This window comes from Epinephelus moara, chromosome 18, assembly GCF_006386435.1.
Source record: "Epinephelus moara isolate mb chromosome 18, YSFRI_EMoa_1.0, whole genome shotgun sequence".
NCBI lineage: Eukaryota > Metazoa > Chordata > Actinopteri > Perciformes > Serranidae > Epinephelus > Epinephelus moara.
In genome coordinates, this window is record NC_065523.1 from 32,152,736 (window position 1) to 32,175,332 (window position 22,597).

General features: G+C 43.6%; 1 protein-coding gene across 3 annotated transcripts; it reads right to left on the reverse strand.

Moving 5' to 3' along the window:
- Nucleotides 1-1,762: 1,762 nt before the first annotated feature.
- On the reverse strand, nucleotides 1,763-20,870 carry tcf20 (transcription factor 20). 3 transcript variants are annotated; one of them, XM_050069058.1, is made up of 6 exons: nucleotides 20,419-20,870; nucleotides 9,917-18,375; nucleotides 9,675-9,768; nucleotides 8,545-8,608; nucleotides 8,280-8,380; nucleotides 1,763-3,425 (listed from the first exon to the last, which is right to left on the reverse strand). In XM_050069058.1, the coding sequence occupies exons 2-6, from the start codon at nucleotides 17,138-17,140 to the stop codon at nucleotides 3,409-3,411; spliced, it is 7,500 nt and encodes a 2,499-aa protein (XP_049925015.1). In that variant the 5' UTR covers nucleotides 17,141-18,375; nucleotides 20,419-20,870; the 3' UTR covers nucleotides 1,763-3,408. The 3 variants fall into 3 exon arrangements, with proteins under 3 accessions (XP_049925015.1, XP_049925016.1, XP_049925014.1); XM_050069059.1 differs by having other exon boundaries at nucleotides 8,559-8,608; nucleotides 20,303-20,870; XM_050069057.1 differs by having other exon boundaries at nucleotides 20,303-20,870.
- Nucleotides 20,871-22,597: the final 1,727 nt, after the last annotated feature.

Here is a 22,597-nt window from a genome sequence, read left to right on the forward strand (position 1 = left end):
AATTTTTCCGTCATTAAGGTAACCATTTCAAGTGTTTAGTTTTGGGAATTTTTCCATTTTTCAACAGTTTTAGCTCCCGCACCATTTATCCATTAGGCTACTTTTCACAAGCTATTTCAATTATTTACCCATTACTTTAAGCAAGCTATTTTATCCATCACTTTAAGCTAACCATTTCAACTGTTATCCATTACCTTTTGCAAAAGAGTTCAGTTATTTATCATTTTTAGTAATCTACAAATTGTTTTACTTTCAGTTATTCCACCATTTAGCCATTACTTTTGGCTATGTAATTCTACAATAGCTAACGTTAGCTATCCATTATTTTTGATAGCTTATTATTTTTACCATTTAATTTTATACTTTTAGCTATTTCAACCCTTTTTTAAAGTATTTTTAGTAAACTATTTCAACTGTTTACTTTTGGGAATCTCCCCATTTTCCCAATAGTTTTAGCTACAGCACCATTTATCCATTAGGTTTATCAATTATGTTTAGCGAGCAATGTCAATTGTTTAACCATTACTTTTAGATAACTACCCTGTTTCAGTTGTTTATCCATTACGTTTAGCAAGCTATGTCAATTGTTTTGCTATCACTGTAAGCTAACTATTGCAACAGTTTATCCATTACCTTTAGCAAAATAGTTCAATTATTCATCTTTTTTCTGTAAATGGTTTTACTTTCAGGTATTTTACCATTTAGAAATTACTCTCGGCTATATAAATCAACAATAGCTACCCATTTTTTTTTGCTAGCTTACCATTCAACTTTATATTTTTAGCTATTTCAACAGTTTACCTTTGGAAATGTCACCACTGATCTAATAGATTTAGTTATTGTACCATTCATCCATTAGGCTACTTTTTACAAGCTATTTCAATTGTTGACCCATTACTTTAAGATAACTACCATATTTCAATTGTTTATCCATTACCTTTAGCAAGAGAGTTCAATTGTTTATCATTTACTTCTAGTAAGATTTCAATTCTATGTCCATTATTTTAAGCTATTTCATCAGTTTAACTTAGCCATTACTTTTCCCTAGCTAGCCATTTCAATTTAAAAGAAAATTCCAATTGTAAATTTAATTTGATCTAAGCTAAGCTATGGAAGGCTTCTTCACTTTAATCACCTGACCTGCAGGAACATAACAACTGCAGAAGCACCCCTGGGTGAGGCCATTACAACAGAACATATTAAATCTTGGTTCATAATGGAGCCAACAGCAGTTTCATTTGTGACAAAGGAAAACCTGAGCTAATCCGCAAACTTATACCCGGTCATATAAATGGCACTATGTTTAATCTTCTTTTTTTAAATTCCATTTTTCATAACCACTGCCTTTTACCAAATGTTTGAACTTTTGCCTAAATCACACACTTTGGTTCTGTATTTTTTTCTACATTGAAGCTGCTCTGGTTTCTTTCAGTCAAATTCTTCAGTGTGACACTTTCCCCCTGACACAGATTGACGGAAACACAGAATTGACCTGGTACAACAGTTTCTCGACTCGAGAGAGTGCGTTCACAACCCGTCTTCTAAAGGCAGTCTGGAGGAGTCAGAATGGGGTTATGCACTCGCCTCAAACTGAAAAGGCAGGAAGAAGAAATGAGGGGGGGGGGAGACAAAAATAGAGACAGAGATAGCTTGTGTGCATATGTACTACAGAGAGATGATTGAGAATATATGTGCAAAAAAAAAGGGGAAGGCAGAGTTCGCTAAAAGTGGGAAAGAAATTAGGGCAGAAAAATGCAGGAAGTAACTCAAGCAGGTGGCTTTTTATCAGAACAAAAGTGACAAAAATAAGTTGAAGAAATAAGAAGAAGAGCATACTTGAAGCATTTTTAAGTGTATTCATAATTCATATACATATTGACAGGTTTCTAATACAGCATGGTTTTGATAGTGTAACTGTCTTCTTCTCAGTTTGACTTTTTTTTTTTTTTTACAAGAATAACAATAAAAAATGATAAAGACAACACCATGTACGACTCACTTTTAAATTTTATGGCAATGCTTCTTTTGAATGTATTTTGCATCTCCCGATCAAATCGCTGTGTCACTAAAGAATGAAACCATTCAGAAGTACTTGGTAAGGCTTACTCCACATCGGCCAGTACGGTTGGCCAATCACAGCCGCTTATATGACACCTTCTCCAAAGTTTTCCAGTTCCAAAAATGTTTTCATCACTGTGCGAGGCACTGACACCCGTCAGTCAAACGTAACTTCCTATGCAGAACATAGCACTTGTGCACCCAGCACACAGTTCCACACCGATGAAAACTCTTCAGTATCCTGTTCATCATTTTCCTGTCAGTTAAAGATGGCGGACACGCATTAGTCCATAGTGTTACCTCTTCCTCTTACAAGGCTCTGTCCTTCTCTTTGCACATTACGAACATTTGTACTTGAAAAATAAGATTGAGTCCATCAGATTTTTCATGAATACTATCTGTACCGTAAAAACCCCAGTGATGAAAAATAAGAACACTTTTCAAAAGGACCAAAAATGGAATCAAAGACCCAGATATCGGCATTTTTTTCAGTTTCTCACTCTCTCGCGCACACACACACACACCAACACACACACTCCTCAGTCATACACGTGACTTTTGAAAGGCAACAGATGTCCGTTCTCCAAGGCAATAATGTCTTTGTGGCAAACTCGACCCTGACATTCCAGACATCACCACTCTGGCTCCTCCCTCTCCAGGAATGAGAAAAAAATAAATCCAATTCATGTGTTGACTGAATATAAAGTGAGATACATCCATTTCATTTTCATGAGTAAATACTGATGAGGATACAGAATAATAATGAGGACTAAAATAATAATTGTGGTCATCCTAATATCGTAAGATAAAATACTACTTGTGAGAGGATACAGAATTCTCTCGTTTTCTTCTTTGGGTTTATCACCCAACTTGCTCCCAATATGTCTCTTCAAAGCAAAAGAACACCTAAAAAAACAACAGGTAAATGATAATACAGATGATGATAAACAAGAGTTTTACACATTGAGGGTGTCTGAGGAAAATCAAAGTAAGCCTAGAGAGGAAGTTTGTTTCTTTTGTTCTCCACAGAAAAGTTCCTTTAGTTCCTCCGTCAGTCTTGACGTCTCATTTTATTCCGCTTCGATCTTTGTAGTTTTTCTTTTTTTGTTTCACTTCAAGCTCCGTTCCTCTATGTTGCATGTCCTTGTTTTTTTCTTTTTCTGCTTTTAAGTAAAGAGCAACAATTCTCTTAGAAAAAAAAAAGGTTTCTTTTTTTCCATTGTCTTAAATGTAAATAATGCTGATTCCTGTTGAGAAATTGTACATTCCCTTTTGTTGTTCACTGTCACAGATGCCAGTCCTGTCCTTTCACATTTGGGGCTGCTTCACAAAGTCTCGTGTCTCAGTCTTCTATTGTCCAAACTGACCTGTGAGAAGGAACACAAACAAATCGACGTTAGCATCGTTAAAGACCCACACATTGCTGCTTTCACACATAGCGCAATTTCTTTAAAGGAGACGACCTCTGTGAGGAGTCTTTGGGATTGGACCCATACGCAGACAATCACATGTTCTCTTACTGTTGGCAAACAGTGCTTTGCAGTCATTTTAAATGCAATAATCAAATTTTCTAACAAATCTAACAGCTGTAACTAGTCCAACTTCACTCAGATCAGGCATCTACAGCTATGTGATTGCTTGGGGAAGAAATATGTGCACAAAACTGCAGTTTCTCAGTTCAAATCTACTACATTTCAGAGGTGAATATTAGAGCTGGGTCATGTAGCAACTATGTACGATACATCAATATATTTTCAAGCAAGATCTAAATTTAGACAAAACCATTTATATCGATATAGGGTCAAGGTGCATTACAAAAGGCATACCAACGCACAGCTCCGCCCCACTCACTCACTCACTAGTTCTCCATCAACACAGAGACACAGAGCTGCTCCTCTGTTTAATCTGTCTGTTCATTAGCCTACAGTGTGACATCGGTCTATGTGTTGCACGTGCTACGCTACATCAGTCTGTGAGACGAAATTAGCACGGCACACGTGCGGTACAGTGCTGCGCTGCATGTGTGGGAGACAGAGCTGCTTGATTGTGTCAGGCGAGCGTTTGTTTGCTAGTTTATGTGTGAGGTGGATCATAGCGCGTCTGATCTTCTTGGTAGTTGTAGTCTATTTTGTGACACTGAGACAGCGCCTGGATGCAGGCAACAGATGTGTAAAAAAAATGCAGCGACAAAACAGACGTTTCATATACAAGATGTATATAACGCAGACAGAGTCTCTCACTCCTTCCCTCCCTCGGCCTCTCTCTCTGATGTTGATGTATCACCAGTTAGCCTGTAAATACCGAGATATGAATTTTTGTCCACGTCGCCCAGCCCTTGTAAATACTATACTTTTAACTGCACTTCATTAGTCTGACAGCTTTAGTTGCTTTTCAGATTCCAGCTTTTCATCCCCTTCCTGTCCAGTGTAAGCCATGTATCTCCAGATGTGTTGATGCTGCATGTTTGTGATAAACTGCAGGATAAAGTGTTCCCGCATGTGTTGCTAAATAAACTCAGCTGGAAAATGCGTCGTCACACAGCTGAAAACAGGCTGTTTGTCAAACTCAGTGGTTCTCAAATGGTGTGCAGTGATGCCAATCCAGGTGTGCTGTGGGGTTCTGCAATAACCACATATTATTACTGCAATATTCAACTGGGCCTTTACAATACAGGTGTGCCTTGAGATTTTGGCTCGCCCTTTGGTGTGACTTGGGCACAAAACGTTTGAAAAACACTGGTCAAATTTTTAAGAGATTTGTGGCTCTCACAGGACAGCCACGCTGCAAACATATGGTGATCTTATAGAATATGATCCAGTGCTGTGGACTAAACTACCCATTAGTATATAAAGGAGTTCATCTACAGTAGTAAAATGACACATACACATTAATGCAGCTGTAATATTAAACCAATAAGATCAGATAGAAAAGGAAAACACTAATAGAGACCATTTCGCTGTACGGTGAGTACTTTTACACTCAGTACTCAAGGTGACTGCATTTTGCTGATAAAACGTACATAATTAGAGGCTACTTTTACTTAATTATTATTCTAAATTCAGGACTTTTACTGGAGTGTTTTCACAGTGTGGTGTTATTAGTAGCCTGCCCCTAGAGCAGTAAAGAATCTGAAGACTTCCTCCACCACTGCCTATTTGTCGAGCAGCCTACCTGCGGCTCATTGTGCTAATGTTTATCTCAATCTCTCCTCATTCCTTAACTGAGTAAATTTACTTTCAACGAAACTTCCGCTGCACCGATCTGCTTCAGCATTGTGCTGCCACATTCTTGCAGACTCTCTTTGCAGTAAGTGTGAAATTCTCCTCTGTAGCATCTAACAAGTGCCACTGATAATCGCGCCAAGCAGCAGTTAGATAGAGCAAGCTTGATTGTGGTGACAGTGGACAGCGGAGGTCAAAAAAAGAAATGTGATACAATTATTGACGGACATGAGTTGCATTCCGTCACACAGCATGCAGAGTCGATGCAAAACGGAACGTGGTATGTTTGTACCCCTGTTGTATATAAAGAAGGACGACATGACAGCTCCCCAAAAGTGAAGCCAAAACATTTCGATCGCCTCCTGGTGGCTCGCTGCAGAATAGGTCATCGACCCCAGTTCCTCCATGTCAGCGGATGGTACATGGGTCGGACTTAAAAATCAAAGATGGTTTCTGTCATTTCAGGCAGTTCTTACCAAGCAGATTTAAGTTCAAGTGATCATGTTCTCGGTAAGTTTGCTGGAAATGGTTATTTGATGCTATAAAATGGGGGTCTGACATCATGACTGATGGCTGTGTGCGCCAATTGGTGTGCTCTTGATTGGTCGGACAGGCCACAGAGCCAACAGAGATCGCTACTGTGCAGACTCTGCGCCAAATGACATCAACACAAAATCGCAGCAGCTGTATCGGGGAAATTCTGGCTTGATTTTGTACAGTGGGAGGAAGTGGAGACGCGTCATCCATCTTTATATACATTTTATGGATAAGATAGACGCTGCTACTGAGGCTGTTCTGAATCGAAATGTCTTCTCAATATCACCTGACATCGTAGCTTGTTTTTATTTTGCTCCACTCTACTCTTAAAGCCCTGGCAAAACAGGTATGTTGGCATCACTATGCAGCAGTGTGGACTTAAAATGGCGTTAGATTGAGGCGGACAGGTTGGTCTCTGGTGACTGGATAGGGAAAATTGAATCCTCCTTCCTCCTACAAAAATCTGTTGGAGTGGACGCAATGTCAGAATGAAGATGGAAACGGGGTATAACGAGTTGACAGCTGTCTGGTATCAGGCAACATATTGTCCACATTCTGCTGTAATCTCACTCAAAGAGAAAGAATAGGAGAGATTCGGTGTGTCTTTAGTTTCCATGAGGACAGGCTGGACTGAAAGTGAGGGGGAGGTAGTGAAAGGGAGTGACAGGCAGCGGCACAGCCACTGAGGTGGCGTGAGGAGGAGAGTGAGAGCAGGATTTTTTTTTTTTTCCAAGGACCAGCCAACAAAGAGTACAGCAGCTATTATATTGCTCTGTGAAATTAAATTGTCTGAATAGAAAAGGTGTAAACAGCTCCGAGGCAACAAATTAGTGCCTATTCACTGAAGGTCCATTAATGAGAAACCGGGCTTCTACCAAATGATGTTTGCCAGATGAAAATGTATTTGTGGTGATTAAACCTGTTGGGTGGTGAGGTGGGTTTTGTACTGGGGAGCTGGCTGCAGAGCACAATAACCAGTGTTTCCAGCAGGTCTAGAATATACCTGTGGTGATGGCTGATGGAAAGCTCTGGCATTACCTGCCACCACAGAAATGGTCTACTACATGTGATAAACAACTAATATGTGTGACCTTTAACATAATATATGAATTTGTTTCCATTAATTTTGTATACATTACATCATCATGCCCTTATCTAATCACACAAAGATAATTCTTATCATTTCTCTGTCTGTCTCTCTACTTGTGTGTGTATGTATCTCTCACTCTCTGTTTAGACACAACTGACAAATAAGTGGGCCTACTTCATTTAAAAAAAAACAACAACAATCAAACAGCAGTGACACTTGGCTATTTGTGATAATTATAATGAATGGGCAAATTTTAAAATTTCATCACGTGAAGCGGTAAAATCAGAGGAATTTAAACTCTAGGAGAGTAGCAGGGAGAGGGGCAGGAAAATCAAGAGTTAGCAAGCAATCAACGTCTATTTTATTATTTGTCATAACCAGATCCTTTATATCATATATAATATATCCTTTATATTGTATATAAAAGATTATTAGTGTGTGTTCTTGACAGATTAGCTTGCGGCATCAGATACAATAGCAAAACTATTGCTGCAGATTACGGGCCTGATACTGGCGCTTCTGGGGGCGTGGGGGGCTGGGGTTTGTCCTCAGCCGCAGTAGCAGAAAGAAAACTGTCCACTACTTAATCGCTCGCAGATGCTGTTGTGATAGATGATAGAGATATATATATATATATATATATATATATATATATATATATATAATTCCTTCCCTAATATCTATTTTATCCTTCAAACAGCTGTATTCATCCAAGTTTGCCACCAAAAATGACATTTTACAAGATCACATTTGAACACATCATGAGAATGTTATAATTTACCTTCACCCAATACTTGTTTTTACTGACTAGAGCTTGAACGCATCGTACTGTAACTCAATGCACTGTCTGCCAGCAGTTAGTTCTAGCCACCAGCTGCTGGCAGCTAACGTTAACTAGCTCTCCTCCTGATGATTTAAACACAGATTTGTTGTTGAGAATATAGAATTATTAGGTAAACAACAGGGAGCATCCTCTGACGTGTCGATCGAGAGTTCACTGCGCCCGCCTACAGTCAAGGACCTGTGTTTGTTTAAAACACGTTTTCTATTGTCCCTGGGATGCTGTTAGTCTCAACCTTACTTTGTAGCCTGCGTAAAACTGCACACAACAGCAAAGCATCAGCCAATGTCGTCAGTGAATGTCATCTTATTTGCCGATCACTCAACGAGGCGAATATTGGCTGATGCTGATGTTTGGCCAATAAATGGGTGCATCCAATATTAATAATCGTATTTATGGATGGGGCAAATGATTTTTGTCCTTCTGCACCACTCAACAATTCTATGAACAAATAAGGTGTTTATGAGGCTACCCAGAATGTTCTATGACACATGCTGCAAATACAAACAAATACAGCAGAGTCTGAACTTACAGCTCCCAGACTCCTGCGTCTCTTCTTCTTCTGCATTTCTCTCAGCCTCTCTCTGACTGCTCCAGGTACACTGACTTGGCTGGCCGGATGCTCTGGGTAAACTGAGTGGAAAAAGAGAGAGACAGACAGACAGCGGGAAAATTGTCGGGGGTTAGAGACAGAGATTGAAAGAATCGATGAAAGAGCAGTGATTGTGCAGTGAGGAACTAGAGTGGCAAATGAAAAAGAAAGGATTTTCACTGAATCACAAAAAACTAAGACCAACCTCTCCTTCTTTACCTTGTGCTTCGGACACCGCAGAGAGAAGTTATCTTCATTCAGAGAGCAATCTGAAGAGAGACAGAATAGATGGTAGAGATATTGCATTACAGAGCTCTTACAGTGAAAAACAACATTTGTGTTTTAAACGGGCACAAACATCTATCACTGGGAAGCAGTATTTTACATCAGGGATCTTTAACATTTTTCAGTCTAAGGACACTTTGCTAAAAGAGAGATGGAGCAGGGACCCCTTCTGTGTCTATTGTATGAATATGAGCTGAACTACCAAGAATTCTCTGAAAATTTTCGATGGTATTTTCTAAGGCGGATGGTATGTTAGAGCCTCTTGCTCAAATACTAACAAAACCATCCATTGTGGCTTTACAAGAATGTCCTTACACTTGACATACCGGTAAAAAAAAAAAAACACCTGCTAGGCCAATATGTGAAACTTTTTTTCACAGAAGAAAAAAGGTACTACCCAGTGATCTAGCTTCTTATGAAGGCGGCTAAATAACGCTCCGAGAGAAAAACAGCATGGCCATTTTCACAGAGGTCCCTTGACCTCTCACCTCAACATATTTGAATGAAAATGGTTCTGTGGGTACCCATGAGTCTCCCCTTTACAAACATGTCCATTTTATGTTAATCCCATACACTTTTGGGCACAAACTATGCACTGTTGATTACAGATTTATGACTAGAAAAACTGAGCTGCATCTCAAATTAATCTTCTGGTTTCCAGCTTTCAGGTGATATGTACCACTTCTTTGTGGCATACACTGCTGACCTGCAAAAAGATCCCCTGTCCCTCCCCAAAAAAGACAAATGGTCCACAGTATGTGGGTCTCAGAGTTAATTAATTGCATGCTGGTATTTTGTCTCTTCAACCACACTGTTGTAGCAGTGCAGCACTGATTCGAAAGAAATAAATCTATATGTCAAGATCATAAAGTAAATTTCTCTGCATTCATTTGATTTCCAGTCAAAACCCTGGTAAGAATTGCTTCACCTTGTTAATGTGGACTTCAAAATTGTTTTGAAATGCAAAATTACAGAATTTTAAATTCTAGGACCCAGATTTTGTTTTATCTTGCTTTCTACAGTGTGCTTGTGAGTAAGGCGTCCACTCACCTGCTTCAATAGCACACAGGTAGTGGTAGCGGAGTGTACAGCCTTTACTGTAGCAGCCCAGGGTTGAGCCCACCATCTCACAGTATGAGCAGCACTGAGCAGAGACAGACAGAATGGCAAAGAAGAAATTAATATACTGTACAGCATTTGTTATGTTTTTCAAACAGTAACAGTCAACATCAGAAATAAATCTGAAATATCCCAAAATAAAAACAGGTCAAACAGATACAAGTGACACTCACTGTTTCTCTGGTGCCATCTAGTGCCTCCTGCAGGCCATACAGTCTGCCATTGACAAGATACACTCCACTGGTCCACACTATACATCCTTCGTGGACCCACAGCTCCTCTGGGTCCATGGGCATCTGAGGCAGCTGGGCGAGTTGTGCCAAGGGTCCCAGGGAATCCAAGGCGGGCGGAGGGGGCTGGAAGGGCAGCGACGCCTTACTGTTGGATGGCACCATTCTGGGGGATTCCTCACTAGATTTGTGCCTCCTTTTAAAGCGGGGGTGTGAGGTCAGCTTTCTGTGTTGAGGTCGTTGTTGAGCTTCATCTGTTGGCTGCTGCAGCTGTTGCTGGATTTGCGGCTGTTGCTGGTCGATCTCAAGGTCTGGCTCTCTCTTCAGCTCGGGGATAGGCCGGATATCTAGATTCATGTCCCAGGTTAGAGATTTTGTTTTACTGGCGTATGAAGAGGACGAAGAGGAGGAGGAAGAGGAGGCAGTGTTACTGAACTTGCCAGTCATGTGCATCATCATTTCCTCTCTATCGGCCGTGGGGGCAGGTCTGACTGTAGTGGTGAGAGATATTGGGTTTGAATCTAAGCTGACGGCATACTCACTCTCAGTTGGGGGCTTTGTAAACTGAGCATCTTGTGTTTGTGAGTCTTGGATGGTGTTCAAAGCATTTGAGCTTATGTCTGCATTTGGTCCTGTTTTGTTTGTGCCTGTGGTCGGCTGGCATTGTCGGACCTGGGGCTGGTTCTTGGGGAGCTTTGCAGCATATTCAGCTGGATAGAAAGGTCCATAGAGATCTCCAAGGTGTTTGTAATTTGCCCATTTCTGACAGAGGCAGCAGAGCAGGCGGCCAGAGTGATTGGTCTCTGTAATCACGGGGCCTGAAACAACATAGCCAGATGAAGGAAGTGCTTTTCCTGACTGAAGTGTAGTTTCCACCTCGTCTGTCTCCCTTTTCTCTGATTCTCTGTCTCTCCTAGATAACTGGGAGGAAAGAGCTGAGGTCAGGAGAGAATCAATTCCACTCCCGCCTGCTTTCCCTCCGACTGCACTTCGCTCTCCTTTCATCTTCTCCTCCTCAGCATTTACAATGGTGCACACTGCCCCAATCTCTGGTATTTTGTTCTCCACATGTATGTGTGGAACAAACGGGCCCTTTCTATTTGGGTCCATGAATACTTTATTTGTGCCAGGGCTCCCTCCTGCACCTAAAGGTGTATCTGGGTCGTCTTTGGCCACCGGTGGCGCCGTCGGTGCTGCTCCCCTCCTTCTCCTCCTCTGTCGTCCTCTGGCTTCTAGGGGCTCATTTTCATCTTTCACACCTCTGCGTCTCCTTCGCACAGGTTTGACCTCGATCTCTGGCTGTGTGTCCTCACTCTCAACATCCACTTTCACTACCTGGGTTAAAATAGGTGGGGTCAGCGGGGGAGTGCTTTTATTGTCTGTCAGAGGGGGTGCAGCAGGGGGTGGTGTGCTGCTGGCGGTCTGCACCAACGGAGGGGTTGTGGCAGCAGCTATAGTTGGAGTGGGTGGGGCTGGAGGAGCACTCTGAGTTGTGCTCTGAGCCTGGGCTTGAGGCTGGCTCTGCCCTTGTGTTTGGGCTTGGTTCTGGGCCCGTTTTTGCTTATTCACGCTCCCTACGGGCCTGCCCTTCTTCTTGCCAGATGGGAAATAGCCTTTAGGCACCAGACTCTCTGGTGGCTTAGAATCTTGTGGCGACAAACTGGACCGACCAGAGGACATCTGATGTTGCCTATTTAGCATGTGTCCTTGAGCCTGACTATGGTGGGGTGGGGTGGCTCCATAGTAGTCACTGCCAGGATAATCATCAAATCCCATGCCAGATTCTTGAAGTTTCTGTCGAAGAAGGTTAGCAGCAGACTGCTCTCCTCTTCTTGTCTCAAGCTGCTGGTAAGTGTTGGTGAAATGCTGAATGTCTGACAGGGCAGATGAGGATGGAGGTGGAGAGCCCTGGACCGGGCGAGGCAGAGGTGGAGGAGGGGGTAAAGGTCCAAGCAAAGCAAAATCCTCCTTGTCACCAGATGCAGAGGCCACAGCAGCTCCTAATCCAAAGTCAAAGTCTTGTTTTAGAGTTTGGGAAGTCTGATGAGGGTCACATGGGTAGGCAGAGGGAGGCAGAGGCCCTGTCTCATCAACTCCTCTGAAGGGAATCATGTCGTTTAATGAGTGACTTTCATCCATGTAACTATCATCCCCTCCTGCGACCCTAGGGAAATGTGCCAAGTCTTGGTCCTGTGAATCATTAAACGGTGGTATTTCTGAGTGAGAGAAGCCCGGGTAATGATTTGACTCATCATCAACATGGCCTGCTGGCTTTTTAATATTTGGCGTGATTTTCTGCACTATTGCCTCTAGTTTCAAACCTCGTCCTTTCCTGGGAGGCAAAGCCTTAGTATTACCACTCGATGGAGATAGAGGTTGTAAATAGGTGTTCTCTCCGGGCAGAGGGGAAGAGAGCCTGGGACATGGGATATCAGAACTGGATGAGTCATCTTCATTGTGATGGCTCGACTCTGACTGAGCCCCAGGGGAGTGATGTGAATTTGTGGCAGCCCTCTGCTGAGGCGCATCTTGGAGTTGCCTTTTGGCGGGAATGGGAGAGATAAAAGAACGAACTCTCCTTCGCAATATTAGCGGATTTGTGTCTCCAGAACCCCCGGCTTTAGTCTGACGCTGCACCTGTGGCTGAGTGGAGTTCATGTCAGCAGAAGGCTTAGTGGAGCTAGGTGGAGGAAGTGGGACAGGGTGTTTGACTTCCTCTATGGCTCCTCTGGAGACCTCAGGTTCAGCAGCATTTTGGCCGTGAGTCATTTGTGGAGGAACAGGGACATGTGAAGCTACGGGGGCAGGAGGGAGAGGAGGAGGTGGAGGAGGAGGCGGCTGTGTTCTGAAGAAGGAGTCTCCCTCTATCATTCTAGCACCTTCTCTTCCAGAGTGTGACGACTCCCACATTTTCAAATCAAAGAAAGCGCTTTGATGATGGAGGGAAGGTTTGATTGGGTGCTGTTCGCTGGGTATGTCAGTTTGTGAGACCATCCTCTGTCTCTGCTCTGATTGGCTGACCTTGTGTCTTCCTGGAGAAGAACCGGGCTGCATCATCATTTCCTTTGATGGCCTGTTCATTGCTTTCACCCAGTCATTCATGTCATGGGGGTGATGAGGCGGGGCACGAGGGTGAGGATACATTTGAAGCTTATTTGTGGATTGAGTCTGGGGGGATAAATTGTGGAATGGATGGTGGGAGGGAAAATGGGGGTTACTGCGTGGCATCACATTCCCTTCTCTTGCATCACCAAATCGATATCCAGGAAAACTGCTGCCACTTCCAGTTGACAAATCAACACCATGGAGATAGGACTGATGCCTTGAAGGTGAAGATAAAGGGTTAGTACTCAAAGGATGTGAAGGCAGGGGCGTAACGTCAACATTACCTCGCCTATAGGGGTCAGCATTCATGACAACAGATGAAAGAACAGACTTGGAATGATACTCAATATCAGCCTCATTAGCTCCACCACTGCCATGATGATCAGTTTGTAAATTTGCTGCGTCTGGGCCAGCCTCTTTTGATGCCGATTCCATTTTCACCACTTGTTTCTCTCCAATATCCTTTTTACTCAGATCACTGGCTGCTGCTAGAGAGGAAAATGGCTGTTGAATCACAGAGGCTCCACTCTGACTTTTCTCCCGCTCCCTCTCTCTGTCACTTTCCCTATCCCTCTCTGGTGTGCTGCGTCGGTTTGGCGACACATCACAGATGACAGAGCGCCGCTCTGATGGGGCTAATATGGAGCCTGATGATTTTTGAGACTCAGTTTGACCAATGCTGCCTGTTAGCGGCTCTGGCTCTTGCAAAAGGAGCTCCTGCACAGCAGAGGATGGAGCGGGCACATTAGATAATGCTTTTCTCTGTGGTAGAGAATAGTCAGCTAAGTTTATATGTTTTGTTGGGGGTAGCTGAGACTCTGTAGCCTGCTGTAAATGGCTCTGGGACACACCCGCTTCAGGTTTTTCAGCATTTTGCATTATCTTAGTACTTGACACTTCTGACTTCACTGAGGCCTGAGCATCTGGGGTAAAATCAGGCTCACTTCCATGCCTCTGGCTTGAATGTGGGGTCTTTCCAGAGCTCCCCATTTGTCCAAAATGAGCTGAGGCCTCAGTCCCTCCACTTTGCATCCTCATACTTTCACTCATGCCATATGGGTGTCTGGTTTGAAACTGCTGTTGAACCTGGAGATGGGCAGGAAATGCCTGCTCTGGTCTGCCGTAACGTCTATCTAAATTGTAACCTTGAAGAACTTCTTGTAAAAGGCTTGGAAATTGCTGCATTTGTGAGTTATCCTCATGGCCTTTAGCCCCTGCTCCTTGCCCTCTCTTCACCAAAGCCTCTGCTACAGAACCAGCATCTTTTGGATGCACAGAGCCATAACTGGTTTGTGACTGCTGGTACCCCAAGTATCTGGAATTTGATTCCATTACACCCCCTTGGCCGGCTCTCCCTCTGTTTTTCATTGACAAATCTGAGCCATATGTTGATTCTGGGTAGCCATATTTATGTGGTCCGGACTGGGGAGGATTTTGAGGCCGTCCAAAATTTGATTTCTGGTGAAGAGAGGAATATATACTCAGATCTACACCTTCGTCCCCATTGTGGCTGCTCGGCTCTCTTAAGAAAGAGTGTTTATCTTCTATACAGTTGTCTTGGGGATGCTTGCTTTTTTCAGCGTGACTTCCCTCAGACCGAGCTGAAACAATCACACCGACACTGCTGGCACTCTGCTGTTCCTCAGATGTGTGCTTTTCTTCCCTCTCATTATTGTGTAATCTGGATGCAGTGTGCAACCTGTTTTCTTTGTCCTGACAATTTTGTGAATTGGCTTCGCCATCTCGCTGCATTTGGCCACTGCCTTTCTCTGTTTTGTCAACCGTGCCTTCACTTTCATTTTTGATGACTTCATTTTTTATTTCTGTTGTCCTCCTATGGCCACCTCTGTGGTCATTATATGTCAGACCAGGCTCTGAGACACAATTTGGCTGTGGAGGAGGAATACTGGAGGAGGTGGAGGAAGGGGATGAAGAAACTGGAGGTGTCGAATGTGAAGTTGGGCCAGTCTCTGATGACTGACATCCAAAGGATGGAGATGATGATGAAGAGGGAACGTGAGCTTCGTTTGCTTTTGTTTCGGAAACAATCGGTTCTTTTAATGGTGAATCAGATATGACTGTTTTAACAGCTGATGCTTGCCCAGTCTGAGTTTGACTCTGAGAGGGAGGATGATAGCCAGTTGGTTCAGATCCACTGCTTGCACCACTCATCTGCCTCATTCTCCCATGTTCCCCCTCAGAATACTGCTCCTCGCGCTCCACCTTGGTCCCGGATGAGCCTCCAACTGACATCAATGAGGAGTCTTCATCAGCACCAGCATCTAAGTTGGCGCCATCCCCGATCCCCAGTGCACTTCCATCTTTAACCGTGCTAGTGCTTGAGGCTGCACTTGCATTTCGACTCCTTGGTTGCGATGGCGGCACACCATGTGTTGCCTGTTGCATCTGCCCCGCATCTTTCCCCTTCTTCTGTGAAAGCACTGAGTCGGTGAGGAGCATATGCTGAACTGTGTTTGGTAAATTGGCTACTTGTGAGCTCAAGGCATTAAGACTATTCAGGCCAGCATCTTGCATTTTGTCAAGGGGAGAGGATGAATAAATAGAGGAGCCTTCCTCTCGAGATGCGATTCCTGTGCCTAGACCTACTTTGTTGCGGCCTGTTGGAGGAAGACTACTTCCTCCAACTGCACTCATGTTGTGAGTTTTATGACTGCCACTGCTACCACAACTACTGATGCTGCTGTTTGAATTGGGTGTGGGACTCAACTGTGGCATGGTCTGCAGTAATCTACCTTGACCATGGCTGCTACGGGGGTTTGATGTAGGAGGGTGTGAAGGACCATGACCTGAGGGGTTTCCGTGTACCTCGGAGACACCCATCAAAGGGGAAGGAGACGAGCTACAACTAGGGGAATGCACTGCAGACGCAGCTGGTGAAGGGTTGGAAATCGGGCTGAAGTTTTGGTTAATTTGGGTTTGTTGAGCATTGGGGTGCATTGGGGATTTGGCTATTTCTTGAGATGCTGCTTGAGGTATACTGGGATTGGAGGCTTGATGATGTTTAGCATATACAGAGCCTGGAGACGGGCCCTGGTGCTGCATCTTGAGAGAGTTGTCATAACCTACCCCTAAATTGTGCTGCGAGTTGCGGTGCTGTAGTGTGGCTTGCTTGTGAAGTGAAAGTGTCTGTGGGGAATATCCGGGATAATTTGAAGCATGGTAACTCTGTTGAACATTCTCCATTGGCCCCACATTGTTAGCAGCAACTGAACTGGAGACTGAGTTTGAACTGGAGTTGACGCTGGGAGAACTGTTGACTTTGGGATCGAACCCCGTGCTAGCAGCCCCATCGAGATATCTCTGTGGAGGGGGGCTGTACATTCCTGATGACCCTGTGGATGCTCCACCCTGTGGGGAGTAGTGTGGGTACTGAGGGGTCATTCTGTGCCCAGAGTGCGGATAGCTTCTATGCTGCTGTGCATGGTGGACAGCTGGGAAGGTTTGTCCAAGCTGGCGGTGCTGCATCTGGGATCCCGGCACTGACTGCATTGCAGCGTTCTGACTCATATTATACTGATGAGAAGGAGAGAACGCTCCAGCACCAGCACCTCCACCTGAACCAGCACTGGAGCCATAGTCTACTGGATATGGTGACATCAGGCCAGACGATGGTGCAGAGCCAGATCCAGCATGTCGGTACTGGTGAGGTATATGTCCATCGATATTAGGGTACCCAAATCCTGCCCCGTAAGCCATGCCCCCTCTTCTGTGCCTGTCCTTTCCACCCATTGAAAAATAATAATCCATGGCCTCCTTCCTGTAAGGGTTGTTAGTGCTGGCGCTGTGAATGTTACCCTGTGTTGGCGCTGCCTCAACAGCCCCTCTGTTTCTAGCACTGTAAGCAAGCATGTGGCTGGCTTGACTGGGGTGGTGGTGGCCTCTGTGCAGGCTCTGCTGTTGCATCCCTGCGTAATCATCCGTCATCCTTGGGGAGATCTGGGGATCTGCTGGCTGAGGGGGATATGGAGTTCCCCCTCCACCCCTTCCACTGAACCCCGGGGGGAGAGAAGGGGGAGCCGGGCTGTTTGAAAAATTCTGCATTGTTTTTCCAAGTTTGGATTGAAAACGGAAATATCTGTCAGTGACTATACCAGGGAATGCTTCTGATCAGAAACTGGAAGGCTTACGGCAGTAACCATAAATGACAAAGAGAGAGTCTATGGCCTGGCAGTAAAACAAGGAAATGCTTTGAAAAACCAAAGAGTTCAAGCTGAGGAATACATATACCGCAGATGTTACAATAACTTTTTTGTAGTAGAAAGTGGGTAGGGAGTTCGAACAGACAATGATTTTATCAATATATGAAAAGGCCAAATGGTAAAAGTCTTCAATCTGATGGCGGTGTGGTTGTTTTCACTTTCTTTTCTTTTTTTTGGAAAAAAGTTCAGTTTACAGCTGGGTCCTCAAAATGGAATTTAAAGAAAAAAGAAAAAGAAAAAAAAAGAAGAAGCAGGTTTCTACTGCAGAAAAATACAAGACTAAAACAGTGCAGTCATTCCCATGAAGCTGAAGCAGTTTGGCACTGAGCAGGCAATGATATCATGGACGTCTGACGCGCCACCATGTGAGATGTTTAACCTCAAATGTCTTTACATGTACACGCTCCGCTATAATAACAGCTCAAGCAAACAGAGCTATGTTAGGATTAAACTGTGTTGTGGTCCAAGAGCATCTTGTGCAAAAAAAAAAAAAAAAAAAAAAAAAAAACCCTCAATAAAACCATTGAGAATGTTTTCTGTCATAACAATCCTTCAGTTCGTCAATATGTTTGCCAGGACCTGACTCACACCTGTGTGAGACCGAAGCTGCAGTAACTCGGATCAAGAGGTCTGAAAACAGACCCTCACTAAACACTCCCAGAGGCAAACACTCCATTGATATTCTCATCAGCTCTTGGATGCAGAGTGTAATACTTTTTGAGATGTTCTTTTTCTTGGTCATTCCCTTTCAAATACGGTTTTCTTTTTTTTTTTGCTACGGCATGCATTCATTCGGACTGTAGAAGTCTTTGGTCCCTATTTAGTAACTGTTCTCTCCTCGATTCTGTGTTCAGATTCTTCTTGGTGCTCTCCTGTATCTTCAGCATGTAGCTGTCTTACCTTTGTTTCTTTCTGCCAACCATCATTTAATTCTACCTAGTTCCATGGCAACAATTTTCCAAAAGGAGGGTAATCCATTTATTCCACTTCAAGTTCAGTCAATTCAAGCTCCTGTTCTCTCTTCAGTATTTCCATGCAGATAAGTTCATTTTCCAGAAGCCGCTGGCCTTCACAACTCTGCAAATACAAAAGATGAATCAAAAAAAGTTAGCAAGCACAAATGAAAAGGTACTATTTATTTACTACACCTTGTGTTACTGCTTGGTTAATGAAATTAAATAGGTATTACGGCATATTTCTCAGTGCAACTACAATCAAATTTAATGAAATTTGTTTTTAGCCTTTGTTTTGGTATTCTCCAATTTAGATAATCTTATCTCCAAATTATTGAGGCTGTTTATTGAAAAGAGGTGCTGATCTGGGATCATATATTACAGATTGCATCAGCATCTCCCATAAGTCAACTAATTTTCACCCCTAAAATCACACAGATCCAACACAAATATATTCACCAAACCACCTCTAATGTTAACATTACACCATCCAATCATCTTAAAAAAGCTCATATAAACACTTCTATTTTAATATGCACTGCCTTTACTGTGGTTGGAGCCTTAACAACACACGCCTGAGCCGACTCTTCTGACTGATAACAAACAGAGCTGCTGGAGAAAAAAGTCTGAGCAGCAGCATGCAATTAAGGCAACAAAGTAACACAGACAAGGTCACAAACGCTACTTCACATGTAAACAAACAACCCTGTGGAGCTGCGACAGGAGCAGTCCATCTCCCACCTCTTTAAAATGAGACTAAAGACTGTTAATGTTAGTGTCTTTAACCTGTTTTAATGGGCTTTAATGATTATGGGTGATAATTAAAAGGCATGACGCCATCTTTATGAGGTCAGTACCCGTAATTGCCATGTGTGACACAAGCCTCTATTGTCTCCCTCTGATACACTGTAAAACGGTTAATAGCCCTAACACAACTTTGGGGCGACTTTTGTTATAGTGGTGTCGACTTACACTGAGACACGCAATAACAAGCCCTCACTGTGTATGATTACAACTATAAGTGTATGGGCAAGTGGTGTTATACGTCTGTCAATCTCATCATTAGTGTGAAACTATCTTCACCAGTGTAATGTTTTGCTTTTTCCGAAACAGGAAAAGTGACGAGCAGCTGAATGGAGAAAAACAGGACCAGGAGGGCTGCAAAACAAACTGGTTATACCTTGTGAATCTGGCTGAGGTCTACGCTCAGGTGTCACATCCAAAGGGTCAAAGCCAGTGGGTGATGCAGTGCACAATTGGAAAAGTTAGAAGGACACTATTGATCTCCATCCGTCTATTAGCCCCTACCTTGATTACTAATTAATCACAGCAGCTCACTGTGCACGAGCAGGCAGCAGCATTCACAATACACACAACGGTGCAGCATTAATAAAAACTGGCTCAATGCAGTCTGTCAGCAAGTCAATCAATTGCACAGCTGCCTAATTGATAAGAGCATACGCAATGTTTTCTGTGCAGATAACGACTAAACCCCAGCTCTGCTATATTCTGATGGTTTGTCGTGTCACGTTGTCATCAACACAACACTGAGCTTTTGTACCATAGCCTCAGTAGCCACATTAGCCAACAGCAAGATATACGCATTACAATTAGCTTTGTAGTGCTGCCTCTCTTAGCTCTGTGAGGTTAGCGTTAGCCACCTCACATACTGCAAATTAAATATGTAGCCGCATATGCTGGAAGCTAGCTAAGCTACCAGCTAGCATCCTAGCAAGCCAGCTAATTTGCGTTTATTGCATTATTACACACAAGCATTTGAGAAGGAGCAGAAGACGATAGTTCTAGCAGGCTAAAGGTACGAGGCAGCCAAGCAGCGTTTAGCTACAAAAGAGAGGTGATTAGGTGCAGATGTTTCCCCCCTCACAAATTCACTGGGGCTCAGAGTAAATGGGTTAGCTAGCATAAATAACGTCTGCTGGCAGAGACCTGGTGTGGGGTACTGCATCAGAAAATTATCATCACGCAGCCTGACATTTTGCTTGAATAAACAGAGCTAACGCCAGGCTAGCTAACAGACTCTAAATGCATACCTGAAAACGTAGCAATACAAGGCCCCTCGAAGAGTGAAAGGCTGTTTTGTGACAATCCCGCTGCTGTGGCAGGAAACCCCAGTCTCGAGTCGACTGCTCCGCCGCTTTCCCCTCACCCTTTTGAGTCCAGACAACCCCGACCAGCGGCGGCGAAGTCGGGGGGCCCGTCACGACACTCCGATCCCGGGCCTTTCTTCCGATTTCCCCTTTTTTCTTTTGTCCTCACCTCCAAAAATGATGAGAGCAGAGCACAATCGGGGTGCCTGTAGGTCCCGTAGCCAGTGAGGTCCATACACCCCCGCCCCCTCCCCTCTTGTTCCCTCGCCTCTCGCTCCCTCTTTCACACACCGCTGAGGTGATTCCACCTATCTCCAACTAAAATTAAACACACTGCCATCTCACAAGCCTCCACTAGCACATAAAGATCTCAAACGTCAGTTTCCGTCTGTAAATTGCATTTGCATGCCTTCATCAGCAGCTCGACCTATTCGTTTTCCTGTTAGACTACTGTTTTTTTTCTTGCAACAGAAAGACCGCCTTGAAAATGCATACACACTCATATTCCTGCACCCCCTCCCTCATCTCTCTCCATCACATCCCTCCAACTCCCCTCCCTCTCTGAAGCTCTTGCTATTCCACTGCTTTTCACCCATTTCTACCATAAAATCTAAGATTATAGTAATATTGCAAATGCAATTTTTGCATGTCTGGGCTCAGGGCTTTATCACAGCTCCTTTGTTCTTATTTCATCTCCTGTGAAAATGAATTAGGGTAGCCTAATGAAGGCACCAGGGTACAAAGGCAATATGGAGAGGAGACAGGGCTGAGTGGAATGGTAGGTTATGTCTGAAATGAATAAGTCAATAACAGATAAAAGACAATTTGTGAGCAAATAGGTACGCCTGCATTAGGGGAAGATTGCAGCACTATGGATGAAGCTTGTTCAGTTTATTGTGGTCTCCTAACGCTGAAACGCAGACCCATTTTACACACAATGCAGCTATATTGTTTTTTTCCCACAAAGAAAAGCCACTTAAATCATTACCATAATATCCAGCCGTTGGTTAATGTTTGACACAACACGCTCAGAACATCATCATGGCCGGAACAACAATGGAGGTGCTACAAACAGAATTCTTTTCCCATTAAATTTATTGTGTTGTCTCTGCCTGAGCTTATCTGCTCTCACACAGGGCCAGTGAGTGCAGTGCAGACCCACTCACACTCTCCTACCATCATAATGATGTGCCCTATGCCCTCCATCCATGGTGCTGCACTTTTAATGTACTGCAGTGTGTCACGCACGCACGCGCTCACACACACACACACACACACACACACACATTCACCACGACATACAAAGAAGCCACACATCAACGTCCAAGGACAACACTCGCACAATCACAAAATAATGCAGACTTAAATTGCACAAACACAAACAGTTAGCTCACACATCCGTATGCAGTCTCTCACTTAACCTGTCAATCACCAGAGTAAAATCTCTCAGTTTCTAAACAACAGTTCAATACATTTCATTCCCTTGCAGATACACGTCTATTTCTATCATAGTTGCCATAGCAACTGCATCACAGAGCCTTAACTGTGGATAATTTTTAGGCTACGTATCTACACTTGCTTTTTACATGTGCGATTTCATGCAGACACTCTTGTTTGCCGGTACAAATCTTCAGCCACGAACCACTTGCAAGCTGTTGTGTGCTTGTATTGCCACTAAGTCGAAAGCGTAAGGGCTGAGAGGCGAGATAAAGGGCATTGATACTCTGGGCCAGCAAGTCAGCCAGCCAGGCCTATCCAATCAACAGGAACGCCTGCTGGGATACACACAGACTCTCTCCATCACCGACAAGGTCACAAAATCTTCTACAGAGGAGGCTCAAAGCACACGGTTGTAAAGAAAAGCAACCGGTTTTGAGCACACTTCATGTCCTACACGTCTCTCTTACACACACACACACACACACACACACTCAGTCCTGCAGAACATCTGTCCTTCAATTTGCTGACATGTTTTGTTTTGATGTTGGCACAAATTGATACAGATTTGAAAACTAAAAATAAGAGAGCCTGTGTTGACACCAGACATTTTCTTTTAAATCATTAATATATTTATTCATAAAATATCAGCTGACAGTGGAAAAAATAGAAATGTTTAATGCCTCAAAAGGACTCAAGCTTCCTTTATGGATCAATACTCTGTGTCCAGACAAGTTTAATAGTGCCCGCGTTGGTTTTGTTATCTTATATCCATTGGTAATAGAGTGGTGCACGAATGAG